The 24774-nt window shown below is 38.7% G+C and overlaps 1 protein-coding gene across 3 annotated transcripts in view; it reads left to right on the top strand.

The window, feature by feature from the left end:
* The window catches only part of LOC126752400 (octopamine receptor beta-2R), a 138888-nt gene extending 115374 nt beyond the window's left edge, over positions 1-23514 (top strand). For 2 of the 3 annotated variants that reach the window (XM_050463168.1, XM_050463159.1), the window contains exons 2-7: positions 342-2250; positions 5234-5332; positions 11850-11948; positions 13566-13951; positions 14870-15047; positions 16718-23514. In XM_050463168.1, coding sequence (XP_050319125.1) covers positions 1250-2250; positions 5234-5332; positions 11850-11948; positions 13566-13951; positions 14870-15047; positions 16718-17033 — 2079 coding nt within the window. In that variant the 5' untranslated portion in view covers positions 342-1249 and the 3' untranslated portion in view covers positions 17034-23514. The remainder of the gene's footprint in view (positions 1-341; positions 2251-5233; positions 5333-11849; positions 11949-13565; positions 13952-14869; positions 15048-16717) is intronic. The other variant, XM_050463178.1, reaches the window with a different exon arrangement.
* Positions 23515-24774: the final 1260 nt, after the last annotated feature.

Raw genomic sequence — 24774 nt, 5'->3', positions numbered from 1 at the left:
TCTGAAAGTCCAATAAGTGCGAATTTACGGATTTCGCTTTCGCTGTTATAAAGGAACGCATAAAATTCCAGTTAGACAAAATTTTTCAAAAAAAATTTTAAAGTTTAGAAGTGCAGATTGTTGCTGCACGAAGAAACTTGCAGAAATGCAACATTGATATATGCACAATTTTCAAGTAACAAAACCAAAAACTAGGAAATGCTTAATGTACGAACGAATATTTATTTATTTATTTATTCACATTTGAAAAAGAAAATGAGAAAAGACAAAACGCTTAGGCAAGTGCAAGAGGAGAGGCCACGAACAAATGCGAAAAAGACACAACAAATTTTCAATTTCAGAAAAACGCCACATTCATTCATATATAACACGAAAATGACTACAACAAAACCAAAAAACAAAGCACAACAATAAAATTGAAATATTAAGAGCAATCAAGTAGTGGCCAAGAGACAGTGATCATTAAAAGCAACAATAACAAACCAAAAATACAAAAAAAAAACAAAAAAATACACCGCCAAAGTGACAACATAGGAAAGAAAACAACAACTAGCAACAACAACAATAACACAACAGGGACGAACACATCCAGCGCCTAGCCTAACCGCAACCTAGCCACGTTCGCGGTGAAGGTGACGGTGACAACTACAAACAACAGTTTATCAACAACACTATACTACAACAAGAACAAGAACAAATCACATAAATAACAAAAAACGACAACAAGAAGCCAAAGATTTCTAGCGTTGGTGTTGTTGATGGCGGATGGACTGCGATGGCGGTGAGGGCGCGTCGGCACGACTGGCAGCGCTGGTGACGTGTGACACAACGACCAGGCCGACGGCCGACGGTGGACGGTCGACAGACCACTTTCCACCATGCTGCCTGCAGTACAGTTCGGGGCGTAGAAAGCGAACCGCGCGTTCCATCTGCGAACATTTCTTCTGCGGCAGCTCGTCGGCGGCAATCGAACGGCCCAAGTGATAACAGCAAATTATTGTATTAAAAAAAAAAAAACAAATAATACCATTTCAGAGAATATATTGAAGTGGAATTCTAGTAAATTGCAAATTAATTGAAACGGAAAAGCCCGCAACGAGTTCAGTGCAAGGCGAATTAATAAAAATTAAGTAAAATTAAATTAAATGAAGGAAATGAATGTGGTCTGCTCATAGAAAGTGAATAAAGTGCAATAGATATCTGAAAGCAAAAATAAGTCGAAACATTTGTGCGAAAAGGTTGAAACAACATGTCTACCAATACTCCAACAATGCTTCCATTAACTGTAACAACAACAACACCCAACCAAACCGCAATCAGTCAAACAGTGCAAAGAACTAAAAACGCATTCGCAACGCGTCGAAAAAGACGAAATTTGTGCAGTGAACTTGAACAGTGCAACAGAAAGCGTGTGGTGTCTAATGCCACAACAGCAACAACAACAAGAACAACACGAATTGCAACGAGCAAATTGGCAAATTATGCCGACTTCCCAACGCCAACGACTGCGCTACCAACAACGATGGCGGCAATGGCAGCAATGACAACAAGAACAACCACAACAACAATACCTGCAACGACAATGCGTGCGGTAGTGACGCAACTTGCCACAAGGACCGCAGTGTCGCGCACAGCAACCACAACACCACCGCCGCCGCGATTATCCACTGCCCCGGCGGCAACAACACCAGCAACACCATCAGCAGCAGCGGCAACTGGTGCAGCCACCATGCACCCACGAAGACATCACTGTCAGCGGCGCGCAACTATAGCAACAACACCAACAACTGCTGAGGCCCACAACATAACAACAGCGTTGCCGCGTGCACGCGCCGCCAGCCTCGGCTTCAACCTGAGCACGGCCTTCGCGACCGCTCTCTTCCACACCAGCGTTGCAGTTGCAGCCGCTGCCTCGACACAGACTCAAACGCAACTCAGCGCCGCTGCCAAGCACCAGACGCCCCAGGCACAGGCCGTGCTGGATAGCGGCATGCTCTCACAACTGGACTCCAATGCCACTTCCACGTTGCTGGGCTCAGCAGGCGCCACCATGACGCCGAGCAATTTCACGCTGCTGGACGACGCTGGCGCCGATGGTGTTGAGGGCATCAACGATGTCACGAATAGCAGCGAATGGTTCGATGTTGTGTACTTGGTGTTCAAGGCGTCGCTAATGCTCTTCATCATAATTGCGGCCATTTTCGGAAACCTTCTTGTCATTATTTCTGTGATGCGAGTTAGAAAATTAAGGTAAGTAAATGTCTTATTTGTCCATTTCGTTCATTTCCAACTAAAGACGCAAGCCTTCGACCAAATTAAATGAAATCACATAAGAGCATGAGGGACAGAAATAGTAACAGGTCCTGCGTGAAGTTCTCCATCAACAAATACATTAAGTATTAGGTCTACAACTTTGCTTCCGCCGTTTTTTTTTTTTGTAAATTTAAGGCTTTATTGTATAAAAACGGTTACAAAACTGTTATTCAAAATATTGGCCGGCGCTAGCTACTACTTTTGACCATCTTTCTGGCAGCATGTGTATTCCGTGACGAAAGAACTCCTCATCTTTCGAGTCGATCCTAGTATCAATCCAATTTTTGACTTCTTCATAAGAACTGAAATGCTCGTCAGCTGGGCAATTAACAAAATCGCCATAGCTAGCTTTGGTTAGCTATTTCCAGGCAATCATAAGTGTTAATTTCATAAGTTCATCAGCCGATTGTTAAATCGCAAAACGAATAATGCCAAATTTTTATATCGCTTGGTCGCCCTTTTATGCACTTAATGTGTTAATCTTGGATCTGATATGATGCATTTATCCGTCCTTTAATGGCAATCAGACAGGAGATAGAAATCAAAATGTTTATTTGTAAATTTTCTTGTGTGAGTATTCATCAAGGCCGCCATTTATTGAAAATCTTTATTGAGTAATTAGTTGAGATCGCATTTCAAAGATGCAGCTGCCTTTTTTCGGACCGAAATGAATTTCGTCGACAAGCGCGTCACATTAGCGTTAATTAACAAAGTGAAATCCGGCTTACATACTTACATATTGATACTAAAGACCTTAAAGGTTCTTGCCATCTCAGAATGAAACTTTGCAACTTCGCTCAGCAACGCTAGCAATTTCGCTTATTAAAGCTGCAGCGGCAGGCAGGCAACGCCTTAAGCGCGCTTCGATGGCTAAGTGACTGATTCGCCACGGGTGCGGCAGGCGCTTCGGGGGCTTATTTTGTGCGTGCTGTCTCCGAAACACACACAGGCTTTAAGCGATAGAACGAGCGCAGGCAAATTCAAAGGCCAATTCCATTTAGGAAAGAAGATTCAGCGGCTGAAGTAAACACCGGCAATGCATGCAGCCAGAAGGCAGAAGGCAGAAACAAAAAATAGGAAAGCATAAAATGAGCTAGCAGTTTATGGTATGCCGAACGCGGCGTAAAGGATAATTAATGTAGCCGATTATTTTGGGGGAGCGGCGTCGTTTTTTACGACCTTGAACAGGAGACTTCAAGGAGGTTTCATGTCTCAGCTTCGGTTCTCTTTCATCAATTCATTTATTACTTTCTTGCAACGCATTTGCTTGCTTTGCTCATTTGTTCATTTATCTTTGCTACATATCTGCTCTTATGAATTACATAAATCATCGGGATCACGAGTATGTGGAAGACAAGTGTGCACCGCACATTTTTTCACCAAAGCGGAAAGCCTCTGACAGTCTTATCTCAACTAAAACTCTGAATTTTCGCCTATTTGCTGCAGTGGCACCGAACCCAATGGGGCTTCCGTATTGGTGGTGAAACTTTCAGGATTTTGGTTCTCAAAATGAACTCAGAACAATGAAACTTGATTTCAAAGGAGCATCCTTGTTATATCTTCAGCGAAACACATTCAGCAACTCGCATAATTCCTCCGCAATACTGTTCAGCTGTGCAGATTCTCATGTCAAAATACATTTACACACACATTCGCATATTAACTGTACACCTAAATAGTTGCTCAAAGTTAATTAAGCAGCTAACAAAAATTTGCCTCAGATTTATGCAAAGCAGTATTAATTTTCTTCATATCTTTGAACCAATTTCATTTTGTGTTGTCAATAGCTGTGGGTGGGAAACCCATAATATGCATCTTAGAGACCACAATTCCCACTCCAGTGACATGGCATAACTGCTATTATAACAAATATAGATATACAATAATAATTATTACAATCTGCACACATTCTACCACACGATTCTAACAGCTAAAAATAACCAATCGAAAATCTTAAAATTCACTTTTTGCCGAACTCACGAAACGTCGAGTGCCAGCAGCAAATCGTTTGTCAAATCTGGTGAAACATTCAAGGCAACTGCCGTCATGTCGTCCGATGTGTGTGCGCATCTGTATACTTATAAAAAATTTGCTAAAAGTTAATCAGTGGCGAAAAAATAAATAAATATTAATATTTCATTTGCCATGCCCAGAAAATGCCAACAAACACCAACAACAACACACTATCTGCAGATCGGCCGTGGTTTGTGATCAAAGAGACTTGGCAGGCGGGAACAAGTTTATGGAAATTTTAGAAAGATTTTCTAGATGAAATCTTGTCTCTTACGCAATTTAATAATTCCGCACTTTTAATGAAACATTTTTCATGAGAAGCTTTGGCAATTAAACACTTTTATTAAAATTCACTTGACTCACGCAACACATTATACTTAAGATATTTGAGATACAATTTAGCATAAAATATAAATTTCGAGAGCTCAGCATCACATGACTTTTAACATTGTCGGCTGTGGCTACACGGAACTAGGCAATGTTGCCTGGATTCCTAGAATAAGTATATTGTAGGGAATAAGGTTTCGGTCGAGCGGCATGCACGGGTAGTTAAATTGCTTAATGAAGCTGCTGCGCGTCGCAAGCCACGCTGCATGAACTACTCTCTCTTGTGTAGATAGCGAACTGTGGGACGGCAGTATTAGCGGTTATGAGCTCATTAACAACGCACTTGAGAGTACAGGCTTTACGCCTCAAGCTATATTCTTCGGAATTCTTTCATAATTTTCCCTCTTCCACATTTTATACAACTTTATACTTTATACTAAAGAGCAACTTACTGTGAATCTCGAACGGTCCTCAGGCAAATACTATGAACTTGATATCAGTTCATAATACATTATATATTTATGTGTTTACTAAATGCGCTTTATGGATTGATTACTTTTTCCTTGTCTTGTCTTTGCAGAATTATAACGAATTACTTCGTGGTGTCGCTGGCTATGGCCGACATAATGGTGGCTATGATGGCTATGACGTTTAACTTCAGCGTTCAAGTAACTGGGCGGTAAGTAAAAAGAACAATTACAAGAAGTACAGTGTGAAAGTATGAGTGGCAATTGTCGCCGCACATTTGGTGTTGCCACAGCTGTGGCCTCTGAAATCTCGTTTATTTTCCTTTATAATAAAAGTGTACAAAAACTGAAAGACTAACGAAAGAGCTATAAGAGATAAGGAAAATGCACCTTAAACTGTCTTTCCTCCTCCTTTTCATTTCTGCTCCCTTTTAAGGCTCTATGCCATTTATACGAGTGATGCTTAAGGAAAATTATAAGAAAAAGCTGCGTTTCGTACAAAAATTTCAGACTTTACTAACTCATAGTCTAGAACTATATTTCGTTTCACTTCTACAGCGTTGCCAAATAAAAAAAATTGCATCTCAATATAAGTAGAGACCCCCAATAGAGGCAAACCTTCAGTTTTATCTAGGACTTTTCATGCGAAACATTCAACAGTTGGGAATGCTGACTAGATGCCGTGCATTTCGGATTTGATGAAAATTAGAAATATTTGTGGGCGGTCGTTATTTCTGAAGTTGATTTTTATAGTATATGCAGGAAGTTTCAGTTACGCCTTAAAACAAGTTTCAACTCTTAAGATATTCCAATTTAAAAGACTCTCTTTGAATTTTTTGATTGGATTTTGTACATGTTCGACAAGGTTTGTCCGCAAAGTAATATGACTGATTTTCTTTCACCGCGATTGTAATTTGGAGCGCGCACCGACTGGATTCGGTAGAGGGCGTTCCTAGCTAACGAACTAGCGGCTAGTTATTTGTCTCCGAGCACCTGGAAAGTCAGAACAAACATTTATGCGCGAATGTGTTTCTATGAGTGGTGCAAGCGAAAATGCTGCGTTTGTTAGAGCAGAGGTACCCGATTAAATTCTGTATGAACTGCGGCGAGTGGAAGTGTGCCAAGAAAATTTGAACTTGTGTGAAAGTGACAACCAAGTTTTGAATAACGTAATCACAGGTACGATGCTCATTGCCTTTTTTGACATCAAAGGCATCGTCCACCATGAAATTGCTCCTGCTGGACAAACCGTCTACGCCGAGTTTTACGTGGAAGTCTTCAAGAGACTCAAACGAAAGGTCAATCGGGTCCGAAAAGACATTGCAGCCGATTGGAAGTTGCACCACGACAACGCCCCGGCTCACACTGCTTTCTTTTGAACAGTTACCTAACCAAGGCCGGCATCCCAACGCTTCCGCAACCGCCCTACAGCCCAGATGTGGCCCCCGCACTTTGTTTGTTCCCTTGCCTGAAAAAGCCGATGAAAAGCAAGCATTTTGAGATGACTGAGAGGATCCAAGCAGCATGCACCTCGGCTCTCACGGCTATTCCGGAGAATGCCTACCGTGACGCCTTGAATGTTTGGAAATCGCGCTGGCAGCGCTGCATCGACGCAGTAGAATCCCAATTTGGAAGTTTTTAAGGAATTGTAAGATTCTCGTTCTTTTTTTTTAAATCGACTCAGTCCTATTATTTTCCGAACAAACCTTATATAATAATTCACTTTGTTCTGGATACTTGTAATTATAATAATTGAATACTTCTTTTAAGTTGTAAACTTCAGAGTTCGCTTATGATGAAGCACACGTGGGTTTCGAAAAGTAAATGTGCGTGTTCCAATTGCCTAACTTTTGATGTTTTAATCTAACTTAGCTGCTATTCAAATTAGCTTACGTGTAATGCGGCTTAGCACAGGGGAAATTGCCGCAATCAACAAAGTTTTAAAATCCAAATAATATTTGAGCAAAGTTTAATTACATACAATATTTAATTGCCGCACCGCTTGCGTATTTGTAGGTGTACTTAAGTACAGTTAGCGGCAAAGAAAGCCAACAGGCTTGCCACATGTTTCAGTTTTTTTGAAATTTGCAAGTGGTTCATAAAAGCAATAATTCAACTCTGAAGGCATTTCTAAAGCAACGCTTTCTTATTAAACTTGTTTTTTTTCAATTGCAAGTAATTTTGAAAACGAGTGAAACTTCCCCACTGAAACGGATCTAGCATTTCAAAAACTCCGTTGGCAACCTTGGAAACTGTGCCCCTGCACACTTACGCAGAATACTCATTTGCACCGCAGCCCGTCGTGTTTACAAAAGTTTCATGTTGAATTCATAACTTTTATCGCAGATTCTCAACGCTTTCAGACAACACTTTGCACAACATCTCAGCGAAATCCCAACACATTCGCTCTCAACGCAGAGTCGTCGGGTTGGCGCTGCGAAATAAAAAATGCAAATTGCAAACAGCTGCAAGTACTTACTATACAATTCTCCCCCACCTCACACAGATATGCAAGCGCAAGTGAACGTCCATTGAAACATACCAACAGTGGCACACGAATACCAACACACCCACTAAAAGGAAACCAGCTCGTGGATATGTTACAAACGAGCTTTAAGTTGTGATACAAGGACGCCAATTCACCATTAGAGGCACTGTGTCACGGCTTTCGATTCGGAAAGAAACTTATTCAAAACAAGTGCTTAAGTATTTATTGTTTAGTTCAGTACCTCAAGACAAATCTCCTTTTAACATATCTAAGTGGCATTTGCTGTGCGAATCCCGGACAACTCCCAATAGTTTAACATTACAGATTCGGAGGAACCGAAGTTTACGAGTTTTCTGGTTTTTATTTGATTTTAAATGGTTTTGTGGTCTACAAATTTATTGTTGTTCACAGACCTGGTGCTTATTCCTTAGTCTCTGATATTTAGTAAATTTAGTACTTGATATACCGTTCTTCTATGATATAATCATCGATAATTAAAAACAAATAAAAGTAAATACTCAGAAACTTATTGACTGTTAGAAACACATTTCTCGCATTTCCACGCATTATCGCATGAAATAATACAGGTGCTTATAAACTCTGCTGGCGATAAATCCGCCGGTAAGCTTAATATTTGGCACACATTTTGGCCTCGGCTGAGTGCCAGACCAGTCACATAAGTTTGTTAAAAAAACATAGCCGCAAAGTCTGAGCTACGTTATCAGCTCTATTACAACCTGCGACCCAATTAAAACTGATTTAAATCAAGACTAACTTCTTGCGATGTGTCATAGTCACACACTTAAGAGGCAGTTCCTCTCCCCTTGGCAGGCAAATTTATTATCAAAGCATTGGCACGTCGCTGACAGCAGTCAAAGAAATTTTTGCTAGACTTCATATGCCATTACCGAAACCCCCACATACTCGTACTTGAACACAGCACACTTGGCTTACACATACTGTGAAGTGTCTTCTGCAGCAATGCGCGTTAAATGCCATTGTCTTCGTTGGGAGAATGTTGTCTGCCCGCGTTCTCTTTTCTATTTCCTCAAGCTGTATGTGTGTTCAAGTAATCAGCACCTGCTTGTCGCCAGGTGATGAATGCGCGGGCACAAAAAACGAAAATGTCGGAACGTGTTCTTGCAATTGAGCCTTTGGTAGTAGTTCGAATGCACATACGTACACGCACACACACCTATAAGTGAGACAACGTATGTGTGCGTTCTTTGGCACCGTTTTCGGCGACCCAATTCCTCTGGTTGCCTTTGCAATTCAGACTGCGCCAACTTTTTTCCAAACAGTCCTTAAACTTTTCGCTCGTACAATTTGGTTTATCGCCACTTTTTGCTTCCTTTGCTTTTCAACTTTCATGCGATTCTCGTTCATTTCGCGAAAGCAGTGCTATAGATCGCAGATAATGAGTTGTACGAACATGCTGGACTGACTCCATCGAGGACAAGAATGCAAATTGAGGCGCGTAATAAGCGCAATGGAGGAGAAAGGTGCAGCCAAGGGGAGGACACGCTGGGTTTGGGGCGCGCCGTGCACCAAATGCAGCGCGGGCTTTGCGGTGCTTGAGAACTTTGGCAAATTAAATGATTATGACATTGTTGGGAATTCTCCAAAAGCGTGAGCACATAAAACTCTCACTTTCAGCTGCAACTGTGGCTGAAATTACAGTGACATAATGAATATAGTCATAAAAATATTTCTTGGCCAAAATATGCAAAAAATACCCGCAGCTGAAATTGGCGAAGTGATTCTAGCTAACGAGTTGTTGGCTGGCGGAATGAAGTGGCAAATGTGATTGCATGATAGTAGAAAGTGGAAATGGAAAGCGAATAGAAGAGCCAAGGAGTATGAACCAAATGCATTGCATTTGTACTGGACTAAAACCAAGCAAAAGTAGAGGGACATATACGTATCAATTGCAGTCACCAGTTGAATACTTCTATGCTATAGTGATAGACCTGAAATAAAGAATATCAATTCCTTTTTTTTATGAATGGAATGCGTAGAAGTATTGATTTGGTAGTGATACAATAAGTCAATATGCCATCATAGTAGTACCAAAACAAAACGCTCCAACTAACAGCTTTAAAGAGGAAGAAAACATTTATTAATAAGTAACTTAACTTTTCAAATAATTTTTTTTTCACATAAATGAAAAAATTGAAAAAACATTTCCTCTCATGAATACATAAATAAACAAAAGAATACAATAGATTCGTTACAACTTGATTTTTGGCGGTCAGTTTACATGCCAGCTATATGCTATAGTGGGTCCTACAAATGAGCAGTTTTTGGGGAGAAAAGGACGTGTGCGAAATTTTAGTACGATATCTCAAAAACTAAGAGACTAGTTCGTGTATACACAAACACACGGTCAGCCCATCATCCTGATCATATTTCGTATTTCTAATGAAGCTTCAACTTGTTTTTTTTTTTTATTTATAATGAGCTTTAATGAACCAAATATAAACCATTTTGGTAGACCGCTTTTTTCCATTTTTCCGCTAGAGACATTATTTCATCAGTGTAAAACTTTTCTGGTTTCTCGGGGAAAAACTGAGACATGTAATCTTCACAGGCTTCTCTTGAAGCCAACTTTACTTCCATAAGGGGGTTCTGCATTGACTAAAACAAATGGTAGTCCGATGGTACAAGGTCAGGAATATTTGGTGGATGCATTCGAACTTCCCAGCCAAGCTCTCCCAGTTTTTGCCGAGTCATCGAAGAAGAAGAAGAAAAGTTTGGTCTAGCATTGTCCTGATGGAAGACGAAGCCCTTTCTGTTGATCAGTTCTAGCCTTTTTTTCGATTGATTCTTCAATCTCATCAGTTGTTGACAGTAAAATGTAGAATCAACCGTTCGACTAGGCTGGAGCAGCTCAATCCCACCAAACACTCAGCATAACCTTTAGAGGCGTAAATCCTGGCTTTGCAAGCATTTGTTGAGCTTCACTAGGCTTGGACCATGATCTTTATCGCACCTTTTTGGTCGTATTTGATCCACTTTGCGTCTCTTGTTACCATTCGCAGATGTTATTTCGGTCCATTAAATTTTTCACAGACAATTTATATGATACCTAAAGGTCGAGCTTCTTTCTGTAGCCAGCCTTTTTTAAATGGTTTAAGCCCCTGGTCCTGGTCAATCTTCTTCATAACTTTATTGACTTTTTCAATGATAGATCGACCAGAGCGAGGTGCATCTTTCACATCGAAATTTCCAGAACGGAAGCGAGGGAACCATGTTGTGATGTACGAATTGATACAAAATAGCCTCCGGAAACTTCACAAATTTCATTGGTGGCTTGAACAGCTGTAACTTTTTTTAACTCCCCCGAACTTAATTTTTTTGGTTAAATGAAGCTTAAAATCTCACCTTTCCGACACTATATGGTATGACAATATGTGATTGGTAGCACTGGAGATATACGACTGCAACGACATCTATTGACAAAGTACGAAAATAGTTTTTCGACTGCCAATATATTTTCATATATATTTTATAGAGTTTCCGTCGTTTTCTCTGGATGTTACAAACTTCGTACAATTAAGTGTAATATACCCAGTTCATTTTATTCGATATACACGGCGTATACGTAACCTCAGCGAAAACAACAAATAATTGATTTTTTATCGGTACTCTACTCCTGCACAAATTATCATTTTGTGATGCCATTTAGTTTGTATTTTGCCACACGGCTTTGTTTATTTCATAATTTGCATTTGCCTTCGTTTGTATATAATTTCTCTTCTACACTAATAAGTTCAAACGTTGGTAATAGTCAACATCTAGTTATCTTGGGAGCAAATGTGGCTTATTGCTGAGGTAATGGATTTGTATTGATCTGAGCCCAATCGCTATTATGCTTTGGAAATTAAAAAAAAAATAATTATTTAAAATTGGAATGCAACAAAGATTTATATATATATATACACATAACTAAAATGAAAACACATTTTCGTTTAAAAACATAGGGAGCTTTGCAAATATTTCGACAGACCATGGAGCTCTTAATGGCAAATTTAATGACATATATGTTATTATTACCATTTGCCTAACTTTTGTACATCAAACTAGAACTTCGTGATGCCAAATTGAATTTTCTGATCGATTTCCTAAGATTTGCTGAAATGTGCTTGCTTCTTTTAAACGTACTCCTTGTTAACTTACTATTCTTTGAAGAAAAATCAATCATCTATAGCATTTATAATTTCACTACTTTTATATTTCAGTTGGAATTTTGGAATATTTGTCTGCGATCTGTGGAACAGCTTGGACGTGTACTTCTCAACCGCTAGCATTTTGCATCTGTGTTGCATATCGGTGGACAGGTGAGTGTGACAATTACTGCTGACCTTACGAAAGGTTGGATTACTTCATGTGTTTCAAATGTGAAATGAGATTTGGCACTATTCTGAACAGAATTCTCATTTAAAAGAGCAAGAGCTGCTCACAAAAAAGACGATTGTTTCTAAAAAAAAGCTTATTAGTAAATTTCTTCGATATGAAATTGAAGCGTTGTAATAATTACTAAAGATTCCAGTCATCATTGCGACAAGCCCATTCTTGAAAGCTCTTGCCCCTACTTGAAGACTGAAGAATTATTCACCTCGGAACATTTTTATTGTGCCATAGTAGAATTGTATTGTTTTGTGCAAAATGTACACAGGAACTGACTTATGAACAATCAATATAAAGGCATTACTTATACCTCTAACATCTGTTTCGCTTAACATCAAAGAAAGAGTTCGTCAAAAGCTCCTTAAAACCAAGTCCTACGGGCCTTACAAAAAACAACAACACAAAAATACATCGGCGAAATCAAAATGGAAAATATCTACTTAGTTTGTATTGCATCTAAGAAATTCCATTTGTTCACATTCCCAAACAAGCTAATTTTGATGGAGTGAGCCGACAGGGGTGAAATAATTATTTGTTTCCCACTGGAATTCTTATGCAATGGTCTTTTCCATTTAGCGCAATTTCCTTTTTAACCAATTTGTATTTATTTCAAATCTCAAGTTTCTCTATATTTCCAACGTAAGACTTTCCCGAACTCACGGATGTAGCCTAAAGACTGACAACCGAATACAATTGACCGCAATTCAGAAGTGGGTCCAAGCAGCTGTCATATGTCAAGCAAAAATCCGCGCCAAATTCACCCATTCATCAAAATTCAATTTCATTCAGACATATGTCAAAAAGCACGGAATTTATTATTAGCATATTTGTCAAATATGTACCAGCGAAATGTATTGGCATAAAAGTGTGTGAAAGTATATGTCTGTCAACAGAATCAAATTTCATTCGCCGCGCAAGTGTTGTAGCTATTCGCATCCAAAGTGCGGCGAAATAGGGGAAGAGGAGTCAGTAAATAAGACGATCATTTTCTTAACCGAATTGAAGTGCTCACATATGTCGACACACACACGCTTGCACATGCATGTGTGCACAAGCGAAGTGGATGTAAGTGGATTGAAATGGAGTACGCCAATTCATAAGACAGCAATGTGACCGAGCGCAACTGCCGCACTTGCAACATGCGTCATATGACACAAGACAACGAAAAATATGACTTTCATGTTCAAGTATTTTTCCTTTCGATTTAGCACACACATACAAACACATAGGTTATTATATTCAGTCAAATAGACAGACAAATCTTTAAATGCTTTACTCAACTTTAGGCAGTCAACCAAGCGTAAATACACAACTAACCATTTTATGAATTGAAAATGTCAAACAACTTTGTTGCCATTTAATTAAAAAGCCGCCACCATATGTGGGTTCCATTCACTCTTTCTTCTCGCAAGGAACTTTGGAGTGCAGACTCTTTGAGGCGTTTTTAGTTTTAAGTATTTTTTTCTATTGGCACATTCTGAGATTCTTTGTGTAATTTCGAAAATTCTTCCTACTTTTATCTCTATTTTACAATTTATCATCTGCAGATATTATGCGATTGTAAAGCCGCTCAAGTACCCGATCAATATGACGAAACGCGTTGTGACCATCATGCTGATAAACACGTGGGTCTCGCCGGCTCTGCTCTCCTTCCTACCCATATTCATCGGTTGGTACACGACCGAAGAGCACAAGATCTACGTGAAACGACATCCCGATCGCTGTGAGTTCATCGTCAATAAGCCGTACTGCGTCATCTCGAGCTCGATCTCCTTCTGGATTCCATGCACGATCATGATTTTCACGTACTTGGCGATATTCCGCGAGGCCAACCGTCAGGAGAAGCAAATGATGGCGCGGCAAGGCAACGCGATGTTGATGCACCGGCACTCAGAGGATGCCCGCGCCAGCGTGGGAGTAAGCAACAACACAGGTATGTCAACGCACCTTTTGCTCCCTCCAGAAAGCCTGAAAACCAAAACTTCTACTCAAAATTTGCCTCATGCCACAAACTTTCGAAGCTGTGTGGAATCTGTACGGCCTTACACGTTGCAAACACAACAAATGCTCACATCTAACGTAAACCTAATATTTTCCATACTCCTTCTAACTCTTTAAGTGAGTGCAAGCAGGCGTGTGCGCTTGTAAAAGCAAGACAGCATCGCTGCGAGTTTTGCTTTAGCTAATGGCCAGGTGAATTTCTTACACGATATGGGCCGCATTTGTGCGCTGCCAACATTTAATGGGCAAACTTTTTCAGGCTCAAAATATTTCGAAGATATATTACAAACACTTCGCCATAAATATTACCAGCAGTTAGCTACACGAGTGCGCCGGCAGGATATACTCCGTGCTACACGGCGTATACTCGACATGTAAGGCGCACCTTCAACGCTTGGCGTTCACAAACATTTTTTCCGAACACTTCATTGTGTAACGGCTTAACAGTCTAGGAAGCCGAACAAAACACTAAACGCCAAAACAAACAACTCGACGGCTAGTCAAACGGCAACAGTCGAGCACAAACGGCCAGCAAAGTTTCACTATGACCAAAAAAAGGGAGACTATGGCGCTTCCCAATGGGTGGCTTCTGGTTTGCCCTTTGGCAATCATAATTATGTGTAGCTCCCAGACAAACCGCTCGTTTGCTTTTTCCCTCCTTTTCGATGGCCAATCGCCAAATGCCAAAATTTGTTGGGAATTATCGCAAATCGGAAGTTTTCGCGTAACTACTTCTTGTATGTACTTGTATTGATAAAGCTGCCGCGAATATTCCCCTTTAAGCTTATCTTTTGTTCCATTTTATTTCGCTTTGTTTTCCATGTTAACCGCTTTGCTTTGATTGCCGCAGGTGAGGCGCTCAGCGGCTCCGGCTCGTCGAAAACTTTGACGCTGCACGAAGTGGAACAGGACCACACACCGACAAAGGACAAACATTTAATCAAAATGAAACGAGAACACAAGGCTGCGAGAACTTTGGGCATCATTATGGGCACGTTCATCGTCTGTTGGCTGCCATTCTTCCTTTGGTAAGTGTGTGTGTCGTTAATTGCAACTACCTTTAATCCGTTCCTTTTGAATACGGCACGTATCACGTACTTACTTATGTAAATTTGCGAGCGAACCGTAAGTGAAAAAGACTCGAAACAAACGCATCATTCGGCTGAAACTTTTCACGCATCGCAACACACCGATAACAAGTTTGACAACAACAATAAGAATTTTATAATATTTTAGAGCTCATTAATTGTATCTTACACACCTGCTATCTCACAACGGTTTTTTGAATCAAAACAGCGCCATAACATTCAGGCAATAAATCACTTACATATTGACAGACTCTCAGTGGGAATACACGAGCCCCTTCCCACATTTTTTCGAAGTCTTCTTCTTCTTAATTGGCGTAGACACCGCTTACGCAATTATAGCCGAGTTAACAACAGCGCGCCAGTCGTTTCTTCTTTTCACTATGGGGCGCCAATTGGATATTCCAAGCGCAGCCAGGTCCTTCTCCACCTGGTCCTTCCAACGGAGTGGTGGTCTTCCTCTTCCTCTGTCTCTCCGGCGGGTACGGCGTCGAATACTTTCAGAGCTGGAGAGTGGGGTCATGTGTAGAAGTTGGATAGTTGAGTGCCAGAAACGACTCTTTTACATATGACTCAAGCAGCTAACGACTTCCGGTCTTTGACCAAGTATCCTCTGGGTAGCCTAAGAACATCCGTTTGAAGGCGAGCTAAAGTGAGAAGGCGAAACATCGCCTACATGGGGTTGTGCGCTGGGTTTGGGACCCGCCACGTAAAAAGAAACACCCAATGAAAACTAACAACCAGCCTTTTTTTCCAAATACTCCGACAGGCCCACAGAGGCACTTAGTAAAAATGAGAGGCTCGATTACCACAATTTTGCCAGAAATTCCAAATTATGGGATCTTCCTTATTTCAAATCTCATTCCCCCTACCCTTTCTTCTACTGGAACAATATGCCTTGTTCCGCAAATTTATTCCAAAAATACTCTTCGTGCATATAAAGCTTGTTTTTTCATAATATCATTAGACTTGCTTTGTCATCTTTAAAAACTCATTTCCTTTGATAGTTACTCTCTTTGGGAAGACTGCAGTGCTTACTTCTATTCCCAACAAATTCCCACTAATTAAAATACTCTGCAACAACAACTTCAGCTGTTTTAAATGAATTCGAGATAACTTCCACTCGACTTACTTTGAATTATTTAAACGGCGCTAAGAAGCGAAAAGGCCGCCGGTCATTATTAACTGATCAAAAGCACTACTTTCCTGTTGTAGTTCGGGTGAAGAAAGCGAAGGAAGGCAAAAAATGCGTAGGAAGCTGGTGGAAAAGAGTAAAGCGTGAGCGGAGCGTTCTTCTCAAACTCTCGCAACTTTCTTTCCATTTCACTGAATTAAAAATGTATCGAATTTCACTTTTGGCTAAAAGCGTGTGTACTGGCGGAAGAAAGAAAAAGTTAACTTTCTGCAATATTATTAACATTCCGGAACAAGAAGAATAAGCCAACGAAAGAGTTGCTAAAAGGAATTTCTGTGCAAGACAATATTTTTATTTGCTTTAACAACTTTATTCTCAAACAAAAGAAATGAAAATTGTTCAAATTATATTTACAGTTACACTGCTCACAACTAGCGCAAGCCTAAAATAAACCCTTCCACTTTTCCCCTCATTTCAGGTACACCATCACCAGTCTATGCGACTTAACCGCGCCGGACATTGTGGTCGCCATACTGTTCTGGATCGGCTACTTCAACTCAACGCTCAACCCACTCATATACGCTTACTTCAACCGCGAGTTTCGAGAGGCGTTCCGCAACACCCTACAATGCCTCTTCTGCAACTGGTGGCGGGATCGCGGTCTGCCGCTCGACATCGACATACGACGCTCCAGCCTGCGCTATGACACACGCGCCAAAAGCGTCTACTCCGAGAACTACTTGAGCGCCAGCCAGCCACCCAGGCGTACCAGTCAACTGGTCGACAGCTTATAATACAGCCGGGATGACTCGCTGTTGTCGGTGACGCGCACACCGCCGCAGCGATCCACGTCAATGCAACTGCTGCCAACCCAACAGTCCGTGCAGATGACTGACTCGACGCCAGTACGCGCTGCCGGCAGTGGCATGCATCAGTTGGCGCCACTCCCACTGCCGTCGTATGTCGGCAAGCGTTTGCTCGAGATCAAACCTGGCGCTGGGCACGATTTGAATGGCGGCGATATGCAGGCCAGGGCTGGCGCAGACAGCAGTGTTGGCGACGATGATGAACCGCAACAGATACAGATCGAAATACCGTTGGCCTATGTCAAGAAGTGGAACAAAAGCAATAAAATGACAACGGCAGCAACAACTGCAACAACTACAACAGCGACAACAGTAACCGCGGCCACGGTCAACAGCACAAGCACAGCGCTGACTACAATAACAACAACAGTAACAACACCCAAAGGCACTGAAATACACGAACACACACACGTTTAGGGCAAACTCTAGCACCCACCGACCACTAACTGAATTGTTCAAGGAATCCGTGCAGTAATCGAATAGAACAAGTTCTGCGATAACTTCGTATGTATGTATGCATCAAAAGAACGCCGTAGGTGTAAAAAAAGAAATATAGAATTCGTGCTCAAGCATCCTCCATTTTATTTGCCAAAAGTTATAGTTCTTACTATTCAGCTCTTCGAAGGAGGCTGGGTATATAATACGGATCGATTAGACGTGCGCCTATCGTTCTCTGAAGTAGTTCATGGCCCTCCAGCCCTTGAATGAAGTGAATATCTTTAAGTTCCCAGCGGGATATGGTAGACATTGGTAAGCGAGCGAGGTAAACGATACATCATGATTGTATCGCTTTCTCCGATCGATGAAAATTAACACGGCGATGTCCTAGGAATAGTACAAGATCACCCTTTTCTCTTACCATAGGGACGAAGAATTCTTCGATGCCAAGGTTAATAATAGAGTAGAAGAAATTGCATATTAATTTTGCCTTATTTATGAAAGTGCGTGTATGTATTTCGTTATGAAAATAAGTATTTATGTATAAAAAGGAATAGTTTACTTTAAATTTTGTGGCTGAGTCTCTTCTCGTTTTTTCCAAGCAACGAGACTTAAAGAAACGGCCTTTGACAAGCCTGATCATGACTTTCCGCGAAAAGTTTAAACACAAAAATAAGCAACATTTTTGATTAAAATAGCAGCTCACCTAAACACAACCAACTTTCTGCAAATTTTCTTCAAATGCTTGACGATTTGACGAAATAATGAAAATATTTTCTTATAAATTCTATTGCATCAACTTGTATTTGTTGTTTTGTAACGTTTTTCATGTACTTACTTGATTGTAAATATGAACGCAGTAGAATTTAGCCACAAAGGTCACTTTTATGCATTACCTGGTATCGAAGAATTCTACATAGAATTTTCTTCGAAGCATTCTTCAAAGAAAAATGTAAGCGGTGAACCATTATCCCGCTGAGTTATATTTTAATTCTGAAATAACAAACCAAAAATAATTTTAAAAAATTAACAAAAATCGATAACCATTAAATGATATTTTAAAGTAGGAATTTCTTCGTGTTTCGGCTTTAAGCCCGCCGGCTTTATCGGAATTAAAGCACATTTGGATCGAATTACTTTTTCATAGAATAGTCGGTATATTCATATGCTTCGGCAAGTAACATTAAATCATTAAGCGCAATAATCAGTAATGCAATTTACAATGCTTTTTCCAGTTGCACATTAATCCGCAAGAGCGTCCGTTGAGCTTCCCTCTGCCGCCGTGCAACATATGCCAATATCATAGATATGCGTTTTTTGCCTCCGATGCCCAATTAATTAGTAAATGTGCACCTGAATTAGCATCAGGCGCGGCATCTGTGGCAGCAGCTGGCGCTTGCATCGGCAAATTTTAATCAGACAAAAGCTTTTTTGCGGAAATCAATCGTCAAACATCGTCGCATGCAAAAAAAGGCCGAACACCGTGCACAAACCCGTTATCGCGCGCACTTTCCGATAGAATTTATATTTTATTCAATAAGCACTGCACTGGCAAACAAAAACCATTATGCAATCACTTGCAATTAAGCGACGCACAAAAGTGCGTGAAATTAATTCTCACCTTCTCCCAAAAGACTTTCGATCATTCGCCCTTGTTGATTTAAACGCTTTCCAATTGTGTTTAAAGCTAAAAAGCAGCAGCAAATTTGCTCGTGGCAAACATTTTTAAATATTATTATTATTGAACAACACCGAAAAAAGCCGAAACGGACAAAAACAATGGAGCATTTCGCAAATAAACGATTTTATTTTAATGAGAAAATTACTTACACACCTGTTCGCCAACACAATATATTCATACATTATTCCTACATACACACATATAGTATAGATGTAGATGTGGATGCATACATACATACGCAATATCCATGTTTAAGTGAACTGCAAACAATGTTAATTAGCTAATTAAAAAAGAATGTGAACTAAGAGGAAATGTAAATTACATTGAGGAGGGTTCGCGCAGTGGCCAGTCCGGATGCGTGCGTGTGTGTGCTGGTGTGCGTTATTTAACATTTAATCAAAATGTAGCACGTTAACTATGTGAAAACATTTAAATATTTGATGAATATGCCAAATGCCAAATCAAAATTACTTCATTGAATTAATATTATAAAATGTTTATAGTTCATGACTGCTAGGAATAAGACTTTTTCACTGCGAATATAATGATTTGTGAGCAATAAAAACCCGAAATAAATCAGCAAACTTTAAACATTTTTAAAGCCAATTCGACTCGCTCAACTCTCATATTTTTGATAACATCATTTCATAATTTTATTTATTAATTTTCGTAGTTTTTCTCTAGTGATAATCTTGATAGTCATCCATGCGGTTTCCCATAATCTTTCGCTTATTTTTGATTTGTGCTCAAGTTTTTAAACAAATGGTCTTAATGGGCGGAAGTTGACATACAACTAAAGAAAAAATCTAAGCTTCCACAGCTGCTCTAATACTCAGTTTCTGTAAATTAATTTTCGACAAATACATACGATGTGAACATCGAGCGAAAACGGACATCGTTAAAGAAGCGAACTTTTCGTTATTCTTTATGGGAAAAAGAGGAGTTCTTTACTTTAGCTATGGGTTCGTACAAGTTCCATTGCACCGAAATTACTGAATTTTTTTCGGAAAACATATAATTTTATATTTTATTTAAAAAGCTCATTAAAAGCTTTCAACTTGTATCAATTCATATTGAGGAGCTTCATACATTTCTCAAATACAAAATAGATATAAAATTGACAACAACAGCAATAAAAATTAGCGTATAGAAGCGCAAGTGACGCAGTCAAATGCTTAGGAGACTTATATTATTTAGCATTAATCACTATACAACTACAAAATACAAAAACAAACCAAAAATTAAAAGAAAAAGAAAAAGAAAAAGAAGCATAAATATCCAACATATACGAATGTAAGTAGGAAGAGAAATGTAAAAAACTGAATTAGTGACAATCGAAAGCAATAAACATTAGGCAACATTGTTTGTGTAATCTGTTTGTACATATGTTTGTATTAGTACCAACTAACTAGTTATAAAAGTGAAAAAGAGAGACTAATAACAATTAACAAAATTTACGCTAACTAAATATTACGAACATACATATAAATGAGAACACTAGGCAATTATACCAAGTATTCATATAACAATTACAAAAACAAAAACAAAAACAAACAAAAATTACCACAATGAAATATTCAAACATGTACCAAATAGAAATCAAAAACCATAAGTAGATTAATTCTAGTGAAAATTCAAAGTAATAAAACCGCGAGCGATAGAAAATCAAATCTCAAGCAATCCAAGTACGTAACTCACATAAATGTTGAATGTGCACGAGAAGCGAACCGTCGAAACAAGCTCAAATGTGGACTGTAAAATAATCAGATTCAAATATTCAAAATTAGGCAACAGAAAAATGTACTTACATAAGCGCCACTGACTGCTCCGTTGGTGGTGATTCGAAAGCAAAGCCACGCAACAAAATACGTAAAGTAGAAGCTCTTCCAAGAAACTCGGAATTCTGCTAGATCCAAAATATTGAAATTAAATTTTCGAAATCGCAACAAATCAAATAAGCAATAACGGTTGTTCCACAACAACACAAAACAGAGCGTAAGCATTAAATTAGCAATGACAATGCAATAATAAATAAATCATTAGAATACAAGAAAGACAAATTAGACACCAAAGTAAATACAAGTAGTAAATGTGACTTCCAAATGAGTTTCGAAAACGTTCCTTCTGCTATTGCTCTGCTGTCTTTTCTGCAAGTTATGTCGACACTTTGAAGTCTTCCCTACCGAAAATGACGTAAAAACTCGCTCTTGATTTAGTTTATCTTTTTCACAAAAATTTTTTGCTTGGCATCTTCTTCCGACAAATGTTTTTAGAGCTATTTTTGATATGAATTCCGCTTGTTAAAAAAACCATTCCACAAGCTCTCATTATATTTGAAAACGCTTCCACACAAGATACATTTATAAGGCGATTTCAATATACCCTTTGCTATTTCATCTCAAATTGCTAAAAAATTTCAATGCCCAGAACCCTTCGAACCCTTCTATCATTGTCGAATATTTGGATCGATGAACTGGTCTTTTTGGCCTATGTCGAAGTGAAAATCAACAAACATACTGCGGAGAACTTTCACATTTTAACGCTCTATTTAACAACTTAGGAAAACTATGTATACATTTTTGAAAAACAATAACATAACGCGGCTTTATATTATATTTTCCTTCCTTTCATTAGGTCCATCTTAATAAAGTGCAATAAATGTGTCGAGTTTGGAAATAAGAAAAATATGTTCATTCAATCACTCAGATTTTTTCGTAGAAAGTGTTAAGTGTTTCAAACACATTGCAAAATAAAAATAGATTTAAACATCCCAGGCATTAGCAAGAAGTTTGCGTTGCAATTCCTGGAATTAAGTTGACTGGGTGGCCATCAAAGCACGGCTTGCAAATCGCTTTATAAGTCAGCAACTTGATTCCAGCAAATGCGATGCCAAGCGAACGACAAAAATGTGAATGTGTGTGTGCGAAAAGATTATAAATTTTGTGGCAAGTGACTCGAAAGCTTAATGAAGTGAAAGTTTTGAAATAAAAAAATCCGTTTTGAAAAAACGTTTGGACACAAGTTTCGGCAGTGACATGTTTTACCGGTTCCAGGAAAACCATTCGGAAATAGAATATCACTATGAATTCTAGTTCTAAATTGTCATATCAGTTTTATAATTTATGTGACGACAGATCGAAAAATAAATAAGAAATGACCACATAAATAGAGCAAGAGACCCTCGGAAAAAAATTTTAGGATAATTTAAAAATAATATATTAAAATTTGACATCCACAAAATCAAGTTGTGCTCGCTTTATTTATTTTTTTTTTTTTAATAATTTCAAAAGTATCATGTAACTCGGCACGGCCATCAATTACTCAATGATTCATTTACGAAAACCGCCGAGTGTGAGTAGTTTGGCCAATGGATTACTCGTATTTTCATGTAAACATTTGACAGTTAATTATTCGAGTGTTTTTTAGAAAGCTCTAAACCACACTGTGAGTGTGTGTGTTTGCTCACAATGACAATGATTTATGCAAATATTTACACCGGAAAAAATAGTAGTGAAGTTGGTATGAGCGCTAATCAAACAGCTTTCCGCAAAGCGAAGCCAAACAATTAAAGCGGCACCATTTCACTATTGAGCATAACTTTATTTATCAAATAGTATTTATTGTGGAAATGTTGTGTGATTACAGACAAACACTTTTCATCGCGTGATGCTAGTCGCACTTTAACTAACCAAATAACCGGTATAAGCGGTTAAGCAAGAATAAATAGGAGAACAAAGCGCATTCAATCAAATTGTTTGAGTTGTACCTTAGGTACGAAGCTATGCTTCTGTGTATGTATAAGTATGTATATATGTATACGTATGTAGATATTTTTGTAATGTACTTTTTATAACTAAACTTAACTAATCTGAGGAGCAAAGCATCCACTAAAATGACACAAACATTTGAAAAGTGGAAAAAGTCTAAGAAGTCGGAAAACTTCCCCTGCTCGTTGTACAAATATGCGTTCATTAATATTTACTGAGATAAGTGCAGATATTTTTAAGTGTTACAGACATTTTGTTTATATACGTACATATGTTAACATTAAATTATTTATTGCTATTCTAATATATACACATACACATGCATATTTATTTTGTTAGCTGTAAATTTCTACAAATAAGTGAGACAAATTACTAGCAGTGGAGTACTATTTAACTATTAAACTATAAAATTAACATATACAACATTGAATTAGTGAATATATGTGTAAAACATCAAGAGAATACAATAATTAATAATGCAAAACAAAAGGAAATTAATTAATAAAATAAGGTATAAAAGATATAGAGCCGCTATTTTACTTTCTAATCTACATGGGTAATAAAGGGTCGAATGATGTAGCTTGGAATTTTGCTACGTGGGAAAGATGGTTTTTGGTTAGAAAAAATACAGATTTCCGCCTAGGGACGGATTTCATTCCAATGTTCCAATAAGGGGTGAGAAAGCCTGGTAAAAGTACATCAAATGAAATGTAGTACTGAATATTTGGTTGCATTATCTCCATATAACCCCAAAAGAAGTGTCTAATTGTCTAATAGTTCGAAGGGCATTTAATGTATTGTCAAGGACTAACTCACGTCGAAGCTCTATGGCCAGGAATATTGCCATAATATAATCATTTCAAAAGCCCTGGTGACAAAGACAATAAAAAATCATGTTTCAGTCGGTATTTCCTCCATTTGGAGAGAAATTAAATAATTTTATAGACCCTTCTAAAAAGTATAAAAGCTATATTAATGTAAACGAGTACACAAATTAAGCAGATAAACTTTTCCAATAGTATTTTCTTTTGTATTTGTTCAAATCTTAAAATCTAAAAATATTGTTTTCAATAATTTAGGTTAAAGAAAGCCACGCCGGCGAGAGCAAGCTAATAGACTACGACTCAATGAATTGTCTCATTAAATAGACGCGAACGTCAGCCAACAGCGGAAACAAAATTAAACACATAAGGCATTATATATGTATATGGTATACTTATCTATACACTGTCTTAGAGGAAGAACAGAGCAATTACTTTGTCAATAAAATTCCATAAACCCAATCAAAGACAAGGGTCACGGAAAACAATAGGGAACTATGGAAGAAAGCAATGAAATATGACACATTTGCTCTCCTGGGGTGCGCGGAAGTCACTTAAGATGAAAGAACGTCAGCGCACAAAATCAATTGTGGGTGAACAAATAAAGTGCAAATGTGAAATGTTGTGGATGCCACAAACTACCACAAAGCACAATTCAGCGAAATACAAGAAAAACGAATAACTGTGCATGTACAAATATCCAAACGTTAGCTGCCATTCTTTGATGTTTGGTGTTGTGCGCTTAGGCATGAAAATCGTTTAAAAGTTAATTAACTCACTGTTTATGAAATTCAAAATGACACAATTAATAACTCAGAAGATTTAATCTTTTTATACTCTTGCAACATGATGTATCAAAAACTAATCGAGATATACAAGGTGCGTTCCAAAGTAAACAGGACTTTTCGAATCTAGCGCCCCCTGGTGGCGCGCTCTACATGTCGACTGATGCGTTAGAATCT

Source organism: Bactrocera neohumeralis, chromosome 2 (genome assembly GCF_024586455.1).
Source record: "Bactrocera neohumeralis isolate Rockhampton chromosome 2, APGP_CSIRO_Bneo_wtdbg2-racon-allhic-juicebox.fasta_v2, whole genome shotgun sequence".
Taxonomy (NCBI): Eukaryota; Metazoa; Arthropoda; class Insecta; order Diptera; family Tephritidae; genus Bactrocera; species Bactrocera neohumeralis.
Note: the sequence above shows the minus strand (reverse complement) of the source record. Positions and strands in the feature narration are given on the sequence as shown.